The sequence below is a fragment of the Melanerpes formicivorus genome, unplaced genomic scaffold (assembly GCF_026170545.1).
Source record: "Melanerpes formicivorus ecotype bairdi unplaced genomic scaffold, bMelFor1.0.p_v2 SCAF_32, whole genome shotgun sequence".
Taxonomy (NCBI): Eukaryota; Metazoa; Chordata; class Aves; order Piciformes; family Picidae; genus Melanerpes; species Melanerpes formicivorus.
The window spans coordinates 7937662-7950680 of record NW_027142384.1 but is presented as its reverse complement, the minus strand read 5'-3'; the positions used below and the strand labels follow the sequence as shown (position 1 = coordinate 7950680).

At 47.4% G+C, this 13019-nt stretch overlaps 1 protein-coding gene across 2 annotated transcripts; it reads left to right on the top strand.

The window, feature by feature from the left end:
• Positions 1-1647: 1647 nt before the first annotated feature.
• Positions 1648-9793, top strand: TRIB1 (tribbles pseudokinase 1). Of its 2 annotated transcripts, none has more exons than XM_068155548.1 (4): positions 1648-1696; positions 4462-4898; positions 5296-5588; positions 7641-9793. In XM_068155548.1, the coding sequence occupies exons 1-4, from the start codon at positions 1663-1665 to the stop codon at positions 8107-8109; spliced, it is 1233 nt and encodes a 410-aa protein (XP_068011649.1). In that variant the 5' UTR covers positions 1648-1662; the 3' UTR covers positions 8110-9793. The 2 variants fall into 2 exon arrangements, with proteins under 2 accessions (XP_068011649.1, XP_068011648.1); XM_068155547.1 differs by lacking the exon at positions 1648-1696 and adding an exon at positions 3925-3958.
• The last annotated feature ends 3226 nt before the right edge of the window (positions 9794-13019 follow it).

The window sequence follows — 13019 nt, the reverse complement described above, 5'->3', positions numbered from 1 at the left end:
CTCAAGGGGAGACATCTGAACACCATAACATTGCACTTCTTTTGATGTCACTACATGCTTGTCATGTGTTTTGTATCTTAACAGTGAATCTGCTACTGAGTTCCACAGTATTTAAGGATGTTTGTGGATTTATCACAGATTCCATTCCTGCTATAAAAAACCATTACTTTTAAGTCCTTTATCACCTGGTTACACAACTACACTTTGAGCCCAATCTGTGCAGAGTGATTCTGCACACTGGTAGAGTGTGGACAACCTGCTGGTTTTCAATTGCTGAGTTTCAATCCAGCAGTAGTTTAATTTTCATTGCATGGCTTGAGATAATTTGTGAAATGAAGGTTTTTTAAAAATAATTGGCCTGATAGTTTAATATTAGCTGAAGTATTTGTGTGTCAGGCCTCTCTCATCTGATAACTAAAATAAGGACTTCTAAATTTCTCCCCATAGCAAGCAGACAGTTTATTTATAAGTGGCCTAATCTAATAGAGATTTACTCTGTATATCCCGTGAGACATATCATCAAAGTTACCAGACCTGTCCCAAGCACTTGGGAAGTGAGGAGATGGTTACACAATTCTCATTGCCTCTGGCTGCTCCAGTTACAAAGATAAAGGGTCAGAGAAGTGGAGCAGTGGAGATAAGTTGTGTGCATCTAAGGAAAAGCAGCTCATCAGGTGAGTGTGGGCACTGGCTGAGGGAGAGACAGGTACATACTTGAATGTCATGCAACAAAAAACCCTTTAAATAAAAAATGTGCCAGGAAAAGGGAATGTCAGTGCATCACCACTGAAAATTCTGGATCCTGGAATATTCATCTAGCAGATGCAATAGTCCTGCTTTGCTTGGTTTTTTATAGGGAAAAAATGTGTATGTATATATACATATATGAAGAGCAACGTTCATCTTGCCACGGCTCTAGCTGTGCTGGACAAGACTCTTCCCTCTTCTGGGACAGGCCAGATCTGTGATGCACATCCCACAGGATTTTGTTTCTGCTGTACTCCTGGTTCCTCACCTAGCAGCTGAGACTCCAGGAAGAAGGGAGGCAGTGAGTAGTCCTGCTTGCTTTCACAAGACAGGATCTACTTTGTGTAGTGATTTTGTAATGTCCTTTTACTGAGAGCTGCTGATTTCCTTAGCTTTTGGAAGGCTCCTGTTGTTCTTTGCCAAGCACAAAAACTACTGATTGATACTCCCAAAGGCCATCCCTGCCTCACCTCACTGGTACCAGGCCCCTTTGGGAGTATCCAAGGCTGGGTCTTCAATTCTTTGTTAGCTGGCTCACAGCAGTTCATTTTTCCAGCACTTGGGATGCGAAAGTCAATGTTTTATCCAAAAGTTAGGTCTGTAAATGTAATTCTGAAATGTTCAGTGCTCCACATGGACTTACAGTGCTATCCACTGGAGCTACCTAATACTGCTTTGGTTTGGAAGGGCTAAAAAGCCATTCAGACTCCCATTCACTGCAAGGATGGCTGAGAACTACCATGCTAATTTCATCTCATGCTAAGCTGGGCGTCCCCAAAAAAATCTTTTCTGGGGGAGGGGAAAATGGAATGATGAAGATTTGTGCAGAGAATAAAAGAAAGACTTCCAATGTCTTCTCTTTTCAGGAGGAGAACAGTTGTAGGAGATAGGCCTGGATGTGTAAATGCCCGTGGCATGACCTGCAACGAACAAGAGACGACTGTGGCAGGTGTGGTAGCCCCATATTCTGAAAAAATCTTGTAATACTGAAACGTTGCAGCAGTTCTTCTTCACAAAGCTCTCCCTGGAGTTCCTCCTGTTCTCTGCACTGGTTCACACCCAAACCATGCTTGCATGCAAGCACTGGTAGAGATGGGTAAAGAAGAAAAATTTCAACTATCTGGGAAGCACCATGCCGTGCAAGTCATCAGACGCTGTCCTTGGCAGCCCTTTTCTTACTTTCTTCTTCTTTTTTTTTTTTTTCCCCTCTTCCTTGTATGTGCATTTGGGGGATCAGCCAGAATTAGGAAAAAAAAACAACCAAACACAACAGAAAACCCAAAGTAGGAAACACTGCTCTGCTCTGCATGTTGGAATGGATCTGGTGGAGACGGAGAGGAGCCTGGATGTGGATCTTGTGATCCATACCCAAAACATTTGACTGAGAAGAAGGTATTGAGCATTTGATTAATGAGTGCTGTTATATGTTTATTCATTACATTAATGCCTTGAGTAAAAATGCCAGGCATTTTAAAGAAGCAATGAAAGTTTCCTTCTGTCAGGAACCGCCTCCATTTTGCGAAGACCCAGCACATGGGAGAAAAAGTTGGGTTTCATTTCAGCCACATGTAGACGACTGAAGTTTGGTCTGCACAGCCAGATGGAAGAGGGCACTCACCCATAGTTCTGAGATGAGTTACCCAGGGGTTATTCTTCTCCTGGTATCTGGGGATTGCACACCCAGTTTCTGTTCTCCAGTTAGCAGAGACACCCCAACAGAGCATGAAATCTTGAGAATCCCTGTGCAAAGAATGTGCCCAGACACCACAAGTCTGTGGCAGGCCTGTGGGATGCAGTGCTGTGAGTCCCTCTGTGCTCTGCTCTCCTCTCAACCCCAGATGATTTTTTTGGGAGGCAGGAAAATGAACAGGGGTTTTTGCTCTTCTTCAGGACCAAGAGGTGTCATGGCCCGTTTGGTTGCCAGTAGCCCGAACCAAACACTTTGTGCTGGTCCTGGTGGCATAGGGCCAGCATGAGGTGACCATCTGTGGACTCTAAGAGGCTTTAAATGGGTGGGAGGGTGGGAAAGTGAAGGTTATGGCTTCCAGTGATGTGTGCAAATGCATCCTCAGTATGGCCTTTCCCCACCTCTGGGACAGTGAGTTGGCACAGAAGCTGAGAGGGGTGTGGACCCTTGGGAGGGTGTGGACCAAAGGGACCTACTTAGTCCAGGTGCATCACTCAGTTTTTACACTGACATCTTCACTCCTGCTCACACGGCTTCTCACTCTGAGGGAGCTACAGAGAATGCTATTACATGCCAATAATGCCTGGGGGGTGCCTTCATGCAGGCCCATTGCTAGTTTGATGTGATGCCCACACATGCAGCATCCTACCAGATAAAGTCACCCAGCAGTAGCATCTCAATCAGAAAAACTTCCAGGAAGGGAAAATAAAGCAAAGGTCTGATGGACATTCATGCATGTTTTACCTATGAAGGAATGAAATCAAAGAGCACGCTCAGAGAGCTGTGGTGAATGGCTCAGAAGCCATCTGCAGACGTGAACGGAATTGTACTTCTGGGGGGAAAAAAAAAGCAAGAGAAAATGCAGGCCCTGGGATATCCCTTTATGGCATATGCATTTTATGTTTAAATGTATTAATGGGACTGCTATGCTATGAGTCATCCCACACCAGAGTTTCATGTGTTTCTTAAAATACACTCGAAGTAGCTGAAGGCATGCACGGGTTTGCCGTGCAGTTATCTGCCAGGAATCTGAGTGAATACCTGCATGCATGGCATCACCGGCTTCAGAGCTGGAGGGTGCCCTGGGTCCCCTCTGCTGCTGAAACAGACCAGGGCTGGGGAAGTGAAACGGGATAGGCACGGATCCTACAGACCAACAAAATGTAGGCTCCGCGTGCTATCGGAGAAGCCTCAGCACTGTCTTACAGAAAATTTGCATATATGCAAAGAGGAAAGATGGAGAGTTTCCTTCTGAAGCACACTTGTCAAAACTACAGCTGTGCGGGTTTTTACAGATGATTTGCTGTCTTTTCTTTCTTTTTTTTTTCCCTTTCGTTTTGCTTCCGTTTACTAACAGTCCTGGATGCAAATCTATTTACTATTCCTTTAAACCCATACTTCTGATCCCGGTGGTGGCTGCTGAGCTCAATTCTGTGCTCCTCACAAGTCACTTCATCTGCTGGCTGCCGCTTGCTCTCCTTTTGCGGAGAGCAGACAGTTTAAACATGGGAAACCCAACGCCAGGTATTTCCGATGGTGCACGTTTAGTCTACGCGCAGGAACCACCGTCGGTGGTTCCTGATGCAAACCTTGGGATAAAGGAAAAGCCAGAACTGGGGCTGGGGAGAAACCGCAGCAAATGCATAAAAGCTAACCTCCTAGGAATGGAACCGAGCACGCTTTCTCTCCACAGTTAGCGGAGCTTGCGGGGTTTTGCGAGCATGCCGGGATCAGGAGCCCGAATCGGACATAAGATGTCCTTGCTCCAGACTGGCTGGAGCACCATGGGAGGAGGGTCACCTCCGCGGCCTGGATCCCAGCGGGTCCCGCAGCCAGACGGGGCGGTGAGTCCCCGCCGCCCCGCCTGGTTGCGTGGCTCGCTGGGGCCGGGGGCCGCGGAAAGCATCGGGCAGAGCGGAGCAGGCGCGTCCAAGGCTCCCTCCTCCCATTTCCCCGTGCGTCAGGGCCGGGAGGAGGAGACTCATTCTTTTTGTGTGTGTGTGTATTAATTTATTTATTTTTTAAAGCCTCAAACTACTTTAGCGCGGAGTCGGCAGCAGATGGTGGACGCGACCCGAGGTTTCGGCTGGGAGAACGAAGGGATGCGCCCAGCCTGCATCGCCCGCCTCTAGCTCGGCTCCCGCTCCCGCTCCCCTCCATGAGCCGCCCCGCGTCCCTGCTGCCGGCCGCTCGCTGCCGCAGCGCGCCGGCGAAGCGGCTTCAACCCCTCCAGGACGGTCCCGCCGAGGAAGCGCCGGCCGCCAAGTGCCCTCGCCTCGTCGATTGCGGACCCCCGGATTGCCTGAGCGCTCCCGGGTCGCCCTGTTCCCCCGCTTCTCCCGCCGGCGGCGGGGGAGCGGCGGGTCCCAGCCTGATCGCCTCGTACCTGCTGCTGCCGCTGGCCGAGCGGGAGCAGGTGTCGAGAGCGCTGAGCGTCAGCTCCGGACGGGAGCTGCGCTGCAAGGTGAGCCCGAGCTCCGCGGGCGCGCATCGGGAGGCTCGGGGCGGGGGATGAGACGGGAATCCTCCCGGCGTTTTCGGAGCGCTCGACGCTGGGAAACCCTTGAAAAATATGCGCCCGCTGCTCCCCGCCCGGCCAGCCGCTGGGAGTAAGCTGTTACTTCGGAATAGGGTTTTGGGGATGATGGTTTATTTTAATTTCCTCCCCCCCCCCCCCCCCATACACACACCTTCCCAATATACAATGAACAGGAAGGGTCTCAGTAGCCGCTTTGAACGGCGTTCCTGCCGAGCCCTGGCTCCCCTCCAGCTCCCTCGTCATTGTTTGGGGAGAGTTGCTACGCGAGCGGCTGCTTTCAGCGCCCTTGAGAATGAATTTGTGTTTAATTTCCTCTGTACAGGTGTTCCCCCTCAAACACTACCAGGACAAGATCCGGCCTTACATTCAGCTGCCGTCACACAGAAACATTACTGGGGTTGTTGAAGTCATCCTCGGGGACACCAAGGCCTATGTATTCTTTGAAAAGGACTTTGGGGACATGCACTCCTACGTGAGGAGCTGCAAGAGGCTGAGGGAAGAGGAGGCTGCCCGGCTGTTCAAGCAGATTGTCTCTGCCGTCGCTCACTGCCACCAGTCGGCCATCGTACTTGGTGACCTCAAGCTCAGGAAATTTGTCTTCTCTAATGAAGAAAGGTAAGCAGTTGTCACCAGCTGGCCCTGGGGTGAGTGGGAATGTGACATCCAGAGACACAAAAAGTGTCCCAGGGAGTGGAAACGGCCATGTCAGGCAGCATCACCGGCGAGTGATTCAAGTATGTCCCCATCACATGTGTGTAGTAGGTCACGGATCTAATCGGTACGTGTTTGCTCATACATCATGACTGATGAAAGGGAGGAAACTTGCCAGGAGCTTCCTCTCATTGAGCAGAAGTTCAGTGAAACCCGCTGTTAGACAAAGGGACGATAGTTCAGATGCCTGTTAGCACCAGAAGATGTCATGTGTGTCACTTGTTTAGTGTAAAATGAATAAAAGGTGGAGAGGAGGGAGGATGAGACACTGTGCTGGGGAGGGGGAACGGCACAGCTGGAGAAGCAGATGTGAGGAACCATCCTCATGCCTAGGTGAGCTGCCCAGTGGCAGAGCTGGGGTTGGGAGAGAGGAGTGCTCAGGAGGAGTCTTCTTGTTGAAATCCCCTGCTGATCAGGGTCATGCTGCTAGCAAAAAACTGTCTGTCCCCTTCGAGGCTTTTATCTTTCCTCCAGTACAGTGGTGGTGCTTTCCATGCCCCCTATGCCTGTGGATGTAGACACGCACAGGGGGGAAGGTGGGACATGGTTAAATATTGCTTTGGGAGTCCTGCACTGAAGAAAAGTACTTTGGTAAAACTCACCCTAAAAGCTAGGTTTATAGAGAGGCAATCCAGAATCCAGTTGTTAAATTTAGGTTAGGGAAATAATTCAGTATTTCCCTGAAGTGTTTGCTGCTGTTGTAGTGCCTTGCCGCAGGTGGCAGAGCCAGAAGTAGATATTTAATCAGCAAAACTGACTCTGACTAGCTGCTGATCCTGTGGAAAGCTAAAAATAAAAAATAAGTAAAAGCTTTAGTGGGGTTGTACTTAGTTTGATGAAACTGGAGGTTGTATTACTAGAACAGAAGAAAACACTTTTTTCTTTTTTCCTTTTTAACTGGACTAATGCCTCCTCAGGATAGCACTTATAAACCTGATATGAAAATTAACCAGCCCTGGCCCTCTTAAACAGAAATAACCATATGTTGACATGCAAAGAAAAGTAATTCCTTTGAAGGAAACTATTGCAGCTTTTCCCGCCCATGAGAAGATGAAACATTTGTTGAAATGTCACATTGCACACAGCCTCGCTCGTTTGGAAATAGCCGCGTTGCACAGGCGAGTGTCATGTGCATCCCATTTGGCAAGAAGAGGGTTAAGCAATGGCAGGCGGACTCGGCGCCGGCACAGGTGCAGTTTCAGGGCTCCCGCAGCCAATCTCGGGCCCAGGGTTCTCGTTGAGTCATATTTTCCGTTTGCAGAACCAATGGGTATTTGACGAGGTCATGCCGAGGACAGGCTCAGCAGGCTGCAAGGCAGTGCAGAGCCCTTCCAGGGCGAGGGGATGGCTTCCTCGCTGATGCAAAGCTCCCCTTTCACCCCAAAACAGGACGTCAGGGTGAAGCCATCTCCACCTGGGAGGTGGCAGGAGCAGCGGTACCCTCTGGAAAGGGGAGAAAGAAACAAAAAAAGGGAGGGGGGGAGGGGGAAGGAGAAGAAAAAAGTTACCAAATAAAATAAAAAAAATAGAATACAGAACTTCAGAGGGCTGATAATTGCTGCAAGCACAGAAGGGATCTGGACATTGCAGTCTGCAAAATCATGTAGCTGGGTGCTGTTTGCTGAAAGTCTGACCCGCAAATCTGGTACTGCATGATGCATCATGGCTGATTAACCCCCCGCAGTGGCAGTGCAACCTGCATACACAGCAGGTGACTTGCTGCTGCTCCTGTGTTGTCAAATCCCCCAGTAAATAAGCAGATGTCACTGAGTGCCTGCCTGATGTGTGTAGCTGTGCTTCCATTACACAGAGGCAGGAGTCCAGGCAGCTTCTCTCCTTTTCTTTATGCACTGCAAGAAGGGGAGTGGGGATCATCCTGGTCAGTGGCTTGCCAGGCTCGCTTGTGCCTGGGTATTGCAACTTCTAACCCAGGGCTTTCTCTCCTGCCCTCCCTAGGACTCAGCTGCGGCTGGAGAGCCTGGAAGACACACACATCATCAAAGGTGAAGACGATGCACTCTCAGACAAGCACGGCTGTCCAGCGTATGTCAGCCCTGAGATCCTGAACACGACCGGGACTTACTCTGGAAAATCAGCTGACGTGTGGAGTTTGGGAGTGATGCTTTATACTCTCCTGGTGGGACGCTATCCCTTCCACGACTCGGACCCTAGCACTCTCTTTTCCAAAATCCGACGTGGACAGTTCTGTATTCCTGACCATGTCTCCCCCAAAGCCCGATGCCTCATCCGCAGTCTCCTGCGGCGGGAGCCCTCTGAAAGACTCACTGCTCCGGAGATCTTGCTTCACCCTTGGTTCGAGGCAGTTTTGGAGCCTGGATATACAGACCAGGAGACAGGAACTTCGGATCAAATTGTTCCAGAGTACCACGGAGACAGCGATGATATTAGTTCTTTCTTCTGCTAATCCTGAAATCTCAGAAACCTCCACGGTTCTCACCTCCGGTGTCTTCATAGAGTTTCATTTTCTCATGTTTGCAAATTCAGCAGCATCTTAAAGTGCCAGTATGGTCAGAAAAGTGACCTTGTTTAAAACAAATGCCAACCTGTAGATCTCTGCTCCCTGAGTGTACTAGAGAAGTTTCATCCTCTTGCTCTGCTAGTCGTTCCATCCTGTTGTTCCTGGAGGACTCATCCAGCTTTGCAAAAGCTGCCTCCCAACATCCTCCATGGTGTAACTGGCCACGTCTTCGCTGCAGAGTCTTATGGCCGGCGAGGTGTAAGAGAAACAAAGCTCCGTCTGCTTTCCAGTGGTGGCTATGGGAGCGCTGAGCCCTGGCGGCAAGCCGTAGGGCGTGGGGGGCACGAGGCACGACTGACTGAACAAATCTGACAGAAACGGGTAAAAAGGGGAATGGACTTGGCGTGCTGCTCCGGCTGGCTTGCAAAGTAGCTTTCTGACTGTAAGCGCACTTTAATGTGGGAAGGAGGTCTTTGCTCACCACAGCCAGCTGCCTGCTCACTGCTGCTCCTCTGCAGAACTGGTGGATCTCCCAGCCGGATCCCCTCCAATTCCATTCGCTGACCAGGAAAGCATTTTAAATAGACTCAAGCCTCGTGTTACCATGGTGTAGCCTATATAACTTTCTGCCCTCAGCAAGCTTGTCAAGTAGCAGGTCTCATTAGCTCCGAGTGCCAAAACATATCCATTTACCAAACCGTAACACTATTGGCTGGGGCGCCTTCCCTTGGAAAATGACAAGGGGTATCTTGTACAGTATATGTAAACATGGTAGTGTTTCCCTACAAGCTCCCGAAAACATCACATCCCCTCCTCTCTTCCCCCTTTCACCCCCCCAGAAAAAGTTAGTCTTAAGAGTAAAATCTCCACACGCCCTTAGTTGATTATTCAGGTATACTGTTTGCCTCTGGCTAGGACTCCTCTTTCTCCCCCTCCTCCCCCTGCCTTTTTTCCCCCCCATGATTATTCATAATCTTTCCAATGTGTGTGGATAATGAATATACCTAAATCATTATCTTCCTGGGCTGAGGGTAAGTAAAGCTTAGTCCTGCCTAAAAATTCTGCTTTCTCTCACATTTGTGTCCAGTGGCTTATGCAAAGAGAGATGTCCATTCACCTTAGGTAAGTGTCTTCTGAAATGGCCGTGAGGTGGGTAATTTATGTCCCCTACATGGCACAGTTCCAGTGAAGTAATTTTAAGGGTTAACCCCCAGCAAGCTGCAGTCCCACCACAAGTTGCAAGAATACCATGTATACCTCATGTACTGTGTACTTTGTACATACCTTACTGTTTGGGGTTTTGTTTTCTTGTTTTGTTGTACCTTGTCCTAATAAGAGGTGTCGAAGAGCAATTTAATGTGAATTATTGTTGGCAATACTAACTTGACAGAATCATGAGCATTACGAGCAGGGCACTACAGCTCTCCGTTGCACTAAGCCTCTCATGATTGCTTGACATTTGTATCTGTGATACAGTTTAACCCTTCTATAAGAAACAGTACATTTGTATATATTGGTGGAAAACTCTGCCAGAAAAGATAAAAACACTATGTCCAGCTTGTAAATATGTACATGTATGTGGAAACCTGGATGAGAAAGTCTGAAAGTTTTAATAAACTTGGTTTCATAATGTTTGTCCCCATTTCTTGTGATGTCTGGAGGGGAACACAGCTTGAATATGTTTGAATTACATTGAAAAATTGGGGGCTGGCATAAAAGAGATGCAGCTTTTCTATGGTCCACATGTGCCCCATCACACCTGAGGTTCTGGGGTCTGAGCCCTGACTTTGCCCAGCTCTACCCAGGGGAAATTCCCATGGAGATGAGTGGGGACAGGGGGTGGCTCCTGCCTTTTGTAGGTGGGAAAGTGTGTGATAACTCATCGGTGCTATGTGAAATGGAGTATCCTGTTCACCTGATAAACGAGGAGAGAGAGTTACAGCTCTGCCTTTGAACTTTTGACATCCTCTTGCCTTTCAGAATGTGCATTCATTTCCATCTGTGAGTGCAAAATACTATGGCACTGAAAGGCTATCACCCTGCACCTGCCTGTGTGGCAATGTGATGCTCAAGCTAGTGGAAAATCGGATCTCAGGTGTCTAAAAGTGAGCAGTCAGAAGCAGAGGCAGTGGTCAAGTGGTAAAGTGGGCTTTAACAGAGAGCGAAAACCAATGGGCAGGAATTTGACCCTGCTGCCAGTAGCCAATGCAGAGGCCACCCAGTGCTCTTGTTAAAAATGAAGAGAAAGATTATTAGAGCTGCTTTGCTTTGTGGCAAGAAGAGAGGAGTATAAATAGCAGCAGTATCAAGGTTCGAGAATGTGCTCTCCTGAAAGAGATCAAGCCACCCTTGTAATCCACCCGGAGCGGTGAGATCATCACTCACAAGTAGAGAGGAGGAGGAAGAGAGTCTTGATTTTTATTTATACTTTGCCTCATGTTTAACTTTGTCCCTTTGCTTGAAATCTCTTCACCAGGGCAACTGCTTCCAGGCAGCATTTTGAGCAGGTGCAATTTGAGAAAGGGTTTTGCTTTTAGAAGAGGAGTGAAAAGTTACAAGGAGGGAACAAGGACTTGGTCAGTGATAAAGCAAAGTGCAATGACTTTGATTAGGTACCTTGACTCCCACTCTGAGAAACCAGCAATCTGTGCAGTAAGCATGTTTTCTTAGCACTTGCTGAGTGAATGTCAGACACCAAAATATCTCAAGTTACTTTACCGATGTTATTCTTCCAAGACTTGTGAAAATACATGCGCCACATAGCCTGGCTGATTAAATTACCCCCTGCCCTACCATGCTTTTGGGCTTGGACAGAAGCCCCGATGCATCCTCTTAAAACAACTGCAGGAGGTTTGTGTTTTGGTGAAACCTTCCAAACCTTTAAAGCACGTTTTTTTTTTCGCCCTTGCAGTGAAGTCACTCTTAGTAGGTGAATGTGTAGGTCATCCCATGACTTTATTTCACATGAGCTACGTTGCAGAGCAATTAAAATAAACGCCAAATTGTAGTAACATCTGCAAGCAGCCTCTGTGTTGCTTTAGGGATTATAATGCAATATCCGTTTGTACAGCAGAATAAATTGCTATGGCTTCGTAACCTCATCGTTTGTATTATTGTATACAAAGTTTCAGAGCGTGTTGAAAGAACCAGCATATTAAGTGATTAAACTTTGATGGTGGGTGTGAGAACTTTGATTTATGCAATGCATACATTTCTTTTTGAGGGAGTCATAATTTGTCTATTTTTAAATGGTCCTTTGGGATCAGGACTGTATGAATCTCTTGTGTATTTCTCAGACCTGGTCACTATTTTCATCTTAAAGCTGCAAGATGCAGCTGGCCTCCCTGAAGAGTGCTGGGAACCTTCAGTCCTCCTCCATTTCCTGCTGAGAACACAATAAAAGTTGAGGTTTTTCACAACATCCTGGGCTCTGTCCTGAACCAGCATCAAACCACCTACCTCTCAGTCAAGCTCAATCTTGTATCCTGAACACATTTTTTTATCAACTCTCGATGCTCTGGCTGCATTTTGTGCATCAGTTCAATAATTTTCTTTAGAAGTAGCACAGCAGAATTTATAAAGCAACTTCCTCTTAAACTGCCAGGTAAAACAGCCGGCTCAGCAAGCTCAGGTTTAAGGTCAACATCTCTCTGCCAAGCAGGTGATACTGTTAAGGTTATTTGAAATTAATGGAGAAGGATTGGTAGAGGTTCAGTTCTATCTATGGCAAAAACAGGAGAACACCTTTAAGGCACTTCTGCATCAATATGTTACTTACAAAAGAAAAGGGAGAAGCTCCCCAGTTTTTTATACAGGTGTAGAAGATGAAGATTCATTGCACTTGGCTGGATTGCAAAGTTGGTGCTATGCTCTTCCCTTGCTCTGCTTTAATGCACTGAGGATAGGCCTGAGACATAAGTAGAGAAGCACACTTTACTCAGTCAGTGCTGAGTGTATTCTGTCAAGCAAATCTCCTCAGATTTATCTCTTTATACAAAAAGCAGATTTCTTTTCTTCCTGCTTTTTTTTTCATGCTATTGCATTGGCAGGGAAAACCCCCAACATTTATCATTATGGCACTGCACAGACTTAGCAACACAAAGAAATACCCTATGCAAATGCTTCTTACAAATATAAGGCTTTTCCAGTGAGCACTGAGAAGAATAGGTTGACATGTAACCACAGTCTGAATTAATCCCTTGCAAAAAATGGCTCTGTTAAATGCAACATCTCTCAGAACTATTGTTGGTAAAAGAACCGTGAAATCTGCAACAGTTCTTACTATGATTCCTCCACAACTTGCAAAATCCTCTTCTTCAAGTGAAATCCAGAGTTCACATTTCAGTTGGGATCAATTTTTTGTTGCAGCAAAACGACAAATGCTTTAGGATATGAGTTCACAGCAGGAGCATTCTCGTTTTATTTTTTATGAAGCCACCTAGTTAGAAAATGCCTTCAAGAAAACTCATTAGTTTCCATTGCCCTGTATGTATTTATTTACAGTATTTAACCAGCTAAACAAGCTAACGTGCAGCACTTCATTTCCTAATTTGGCTTTGAAGCCGGAGCAGCAGAAGTATCAATTACATTCTGTCAAATGCAAACATTAACATAACTGTATGAAGCAATCATGTTTCTAACAACAGCTAGCACTGCCCAGAGGACCAAAATAAATAAAATTCATAGAGCAAGAGGTAACGCTTTTCTTTACAGCAGGATTAGGGCTGGCAAGTGCCTGTGTGCTTCCCTCTCAAGGGACGTTCGTCTGGTGGGGCAGCAGCGGCGGCTGGGGCGCTGAGTTGCAGGTGATTAATAAGGCACTTGCTCACTGAGGGCATGGTCTCATCACAGCGGGT

Coding starts and splice junctions, on each gene's coding strand:
- TRIB1 (XM_068155548.1), top strand. CDS start 1,663: ATGACCTGCAACGAACAAGAGACGACTGTGGCAG. Junction 1,697..4,461: donor ACAAGAGACGACTGTGGCAG/GTGTGGTAGCCC, acceptor TATTTTTTAAAG/CCTCAAACTACTTTAGCGCG. Junction 5,589..7,640: donor GTCTTCTCTAATGAAGAAAG/GTAAGCAGTTGT, acceptor TGCCCTCCCTAG/GACTCAGCTGCGGCTGGAGA.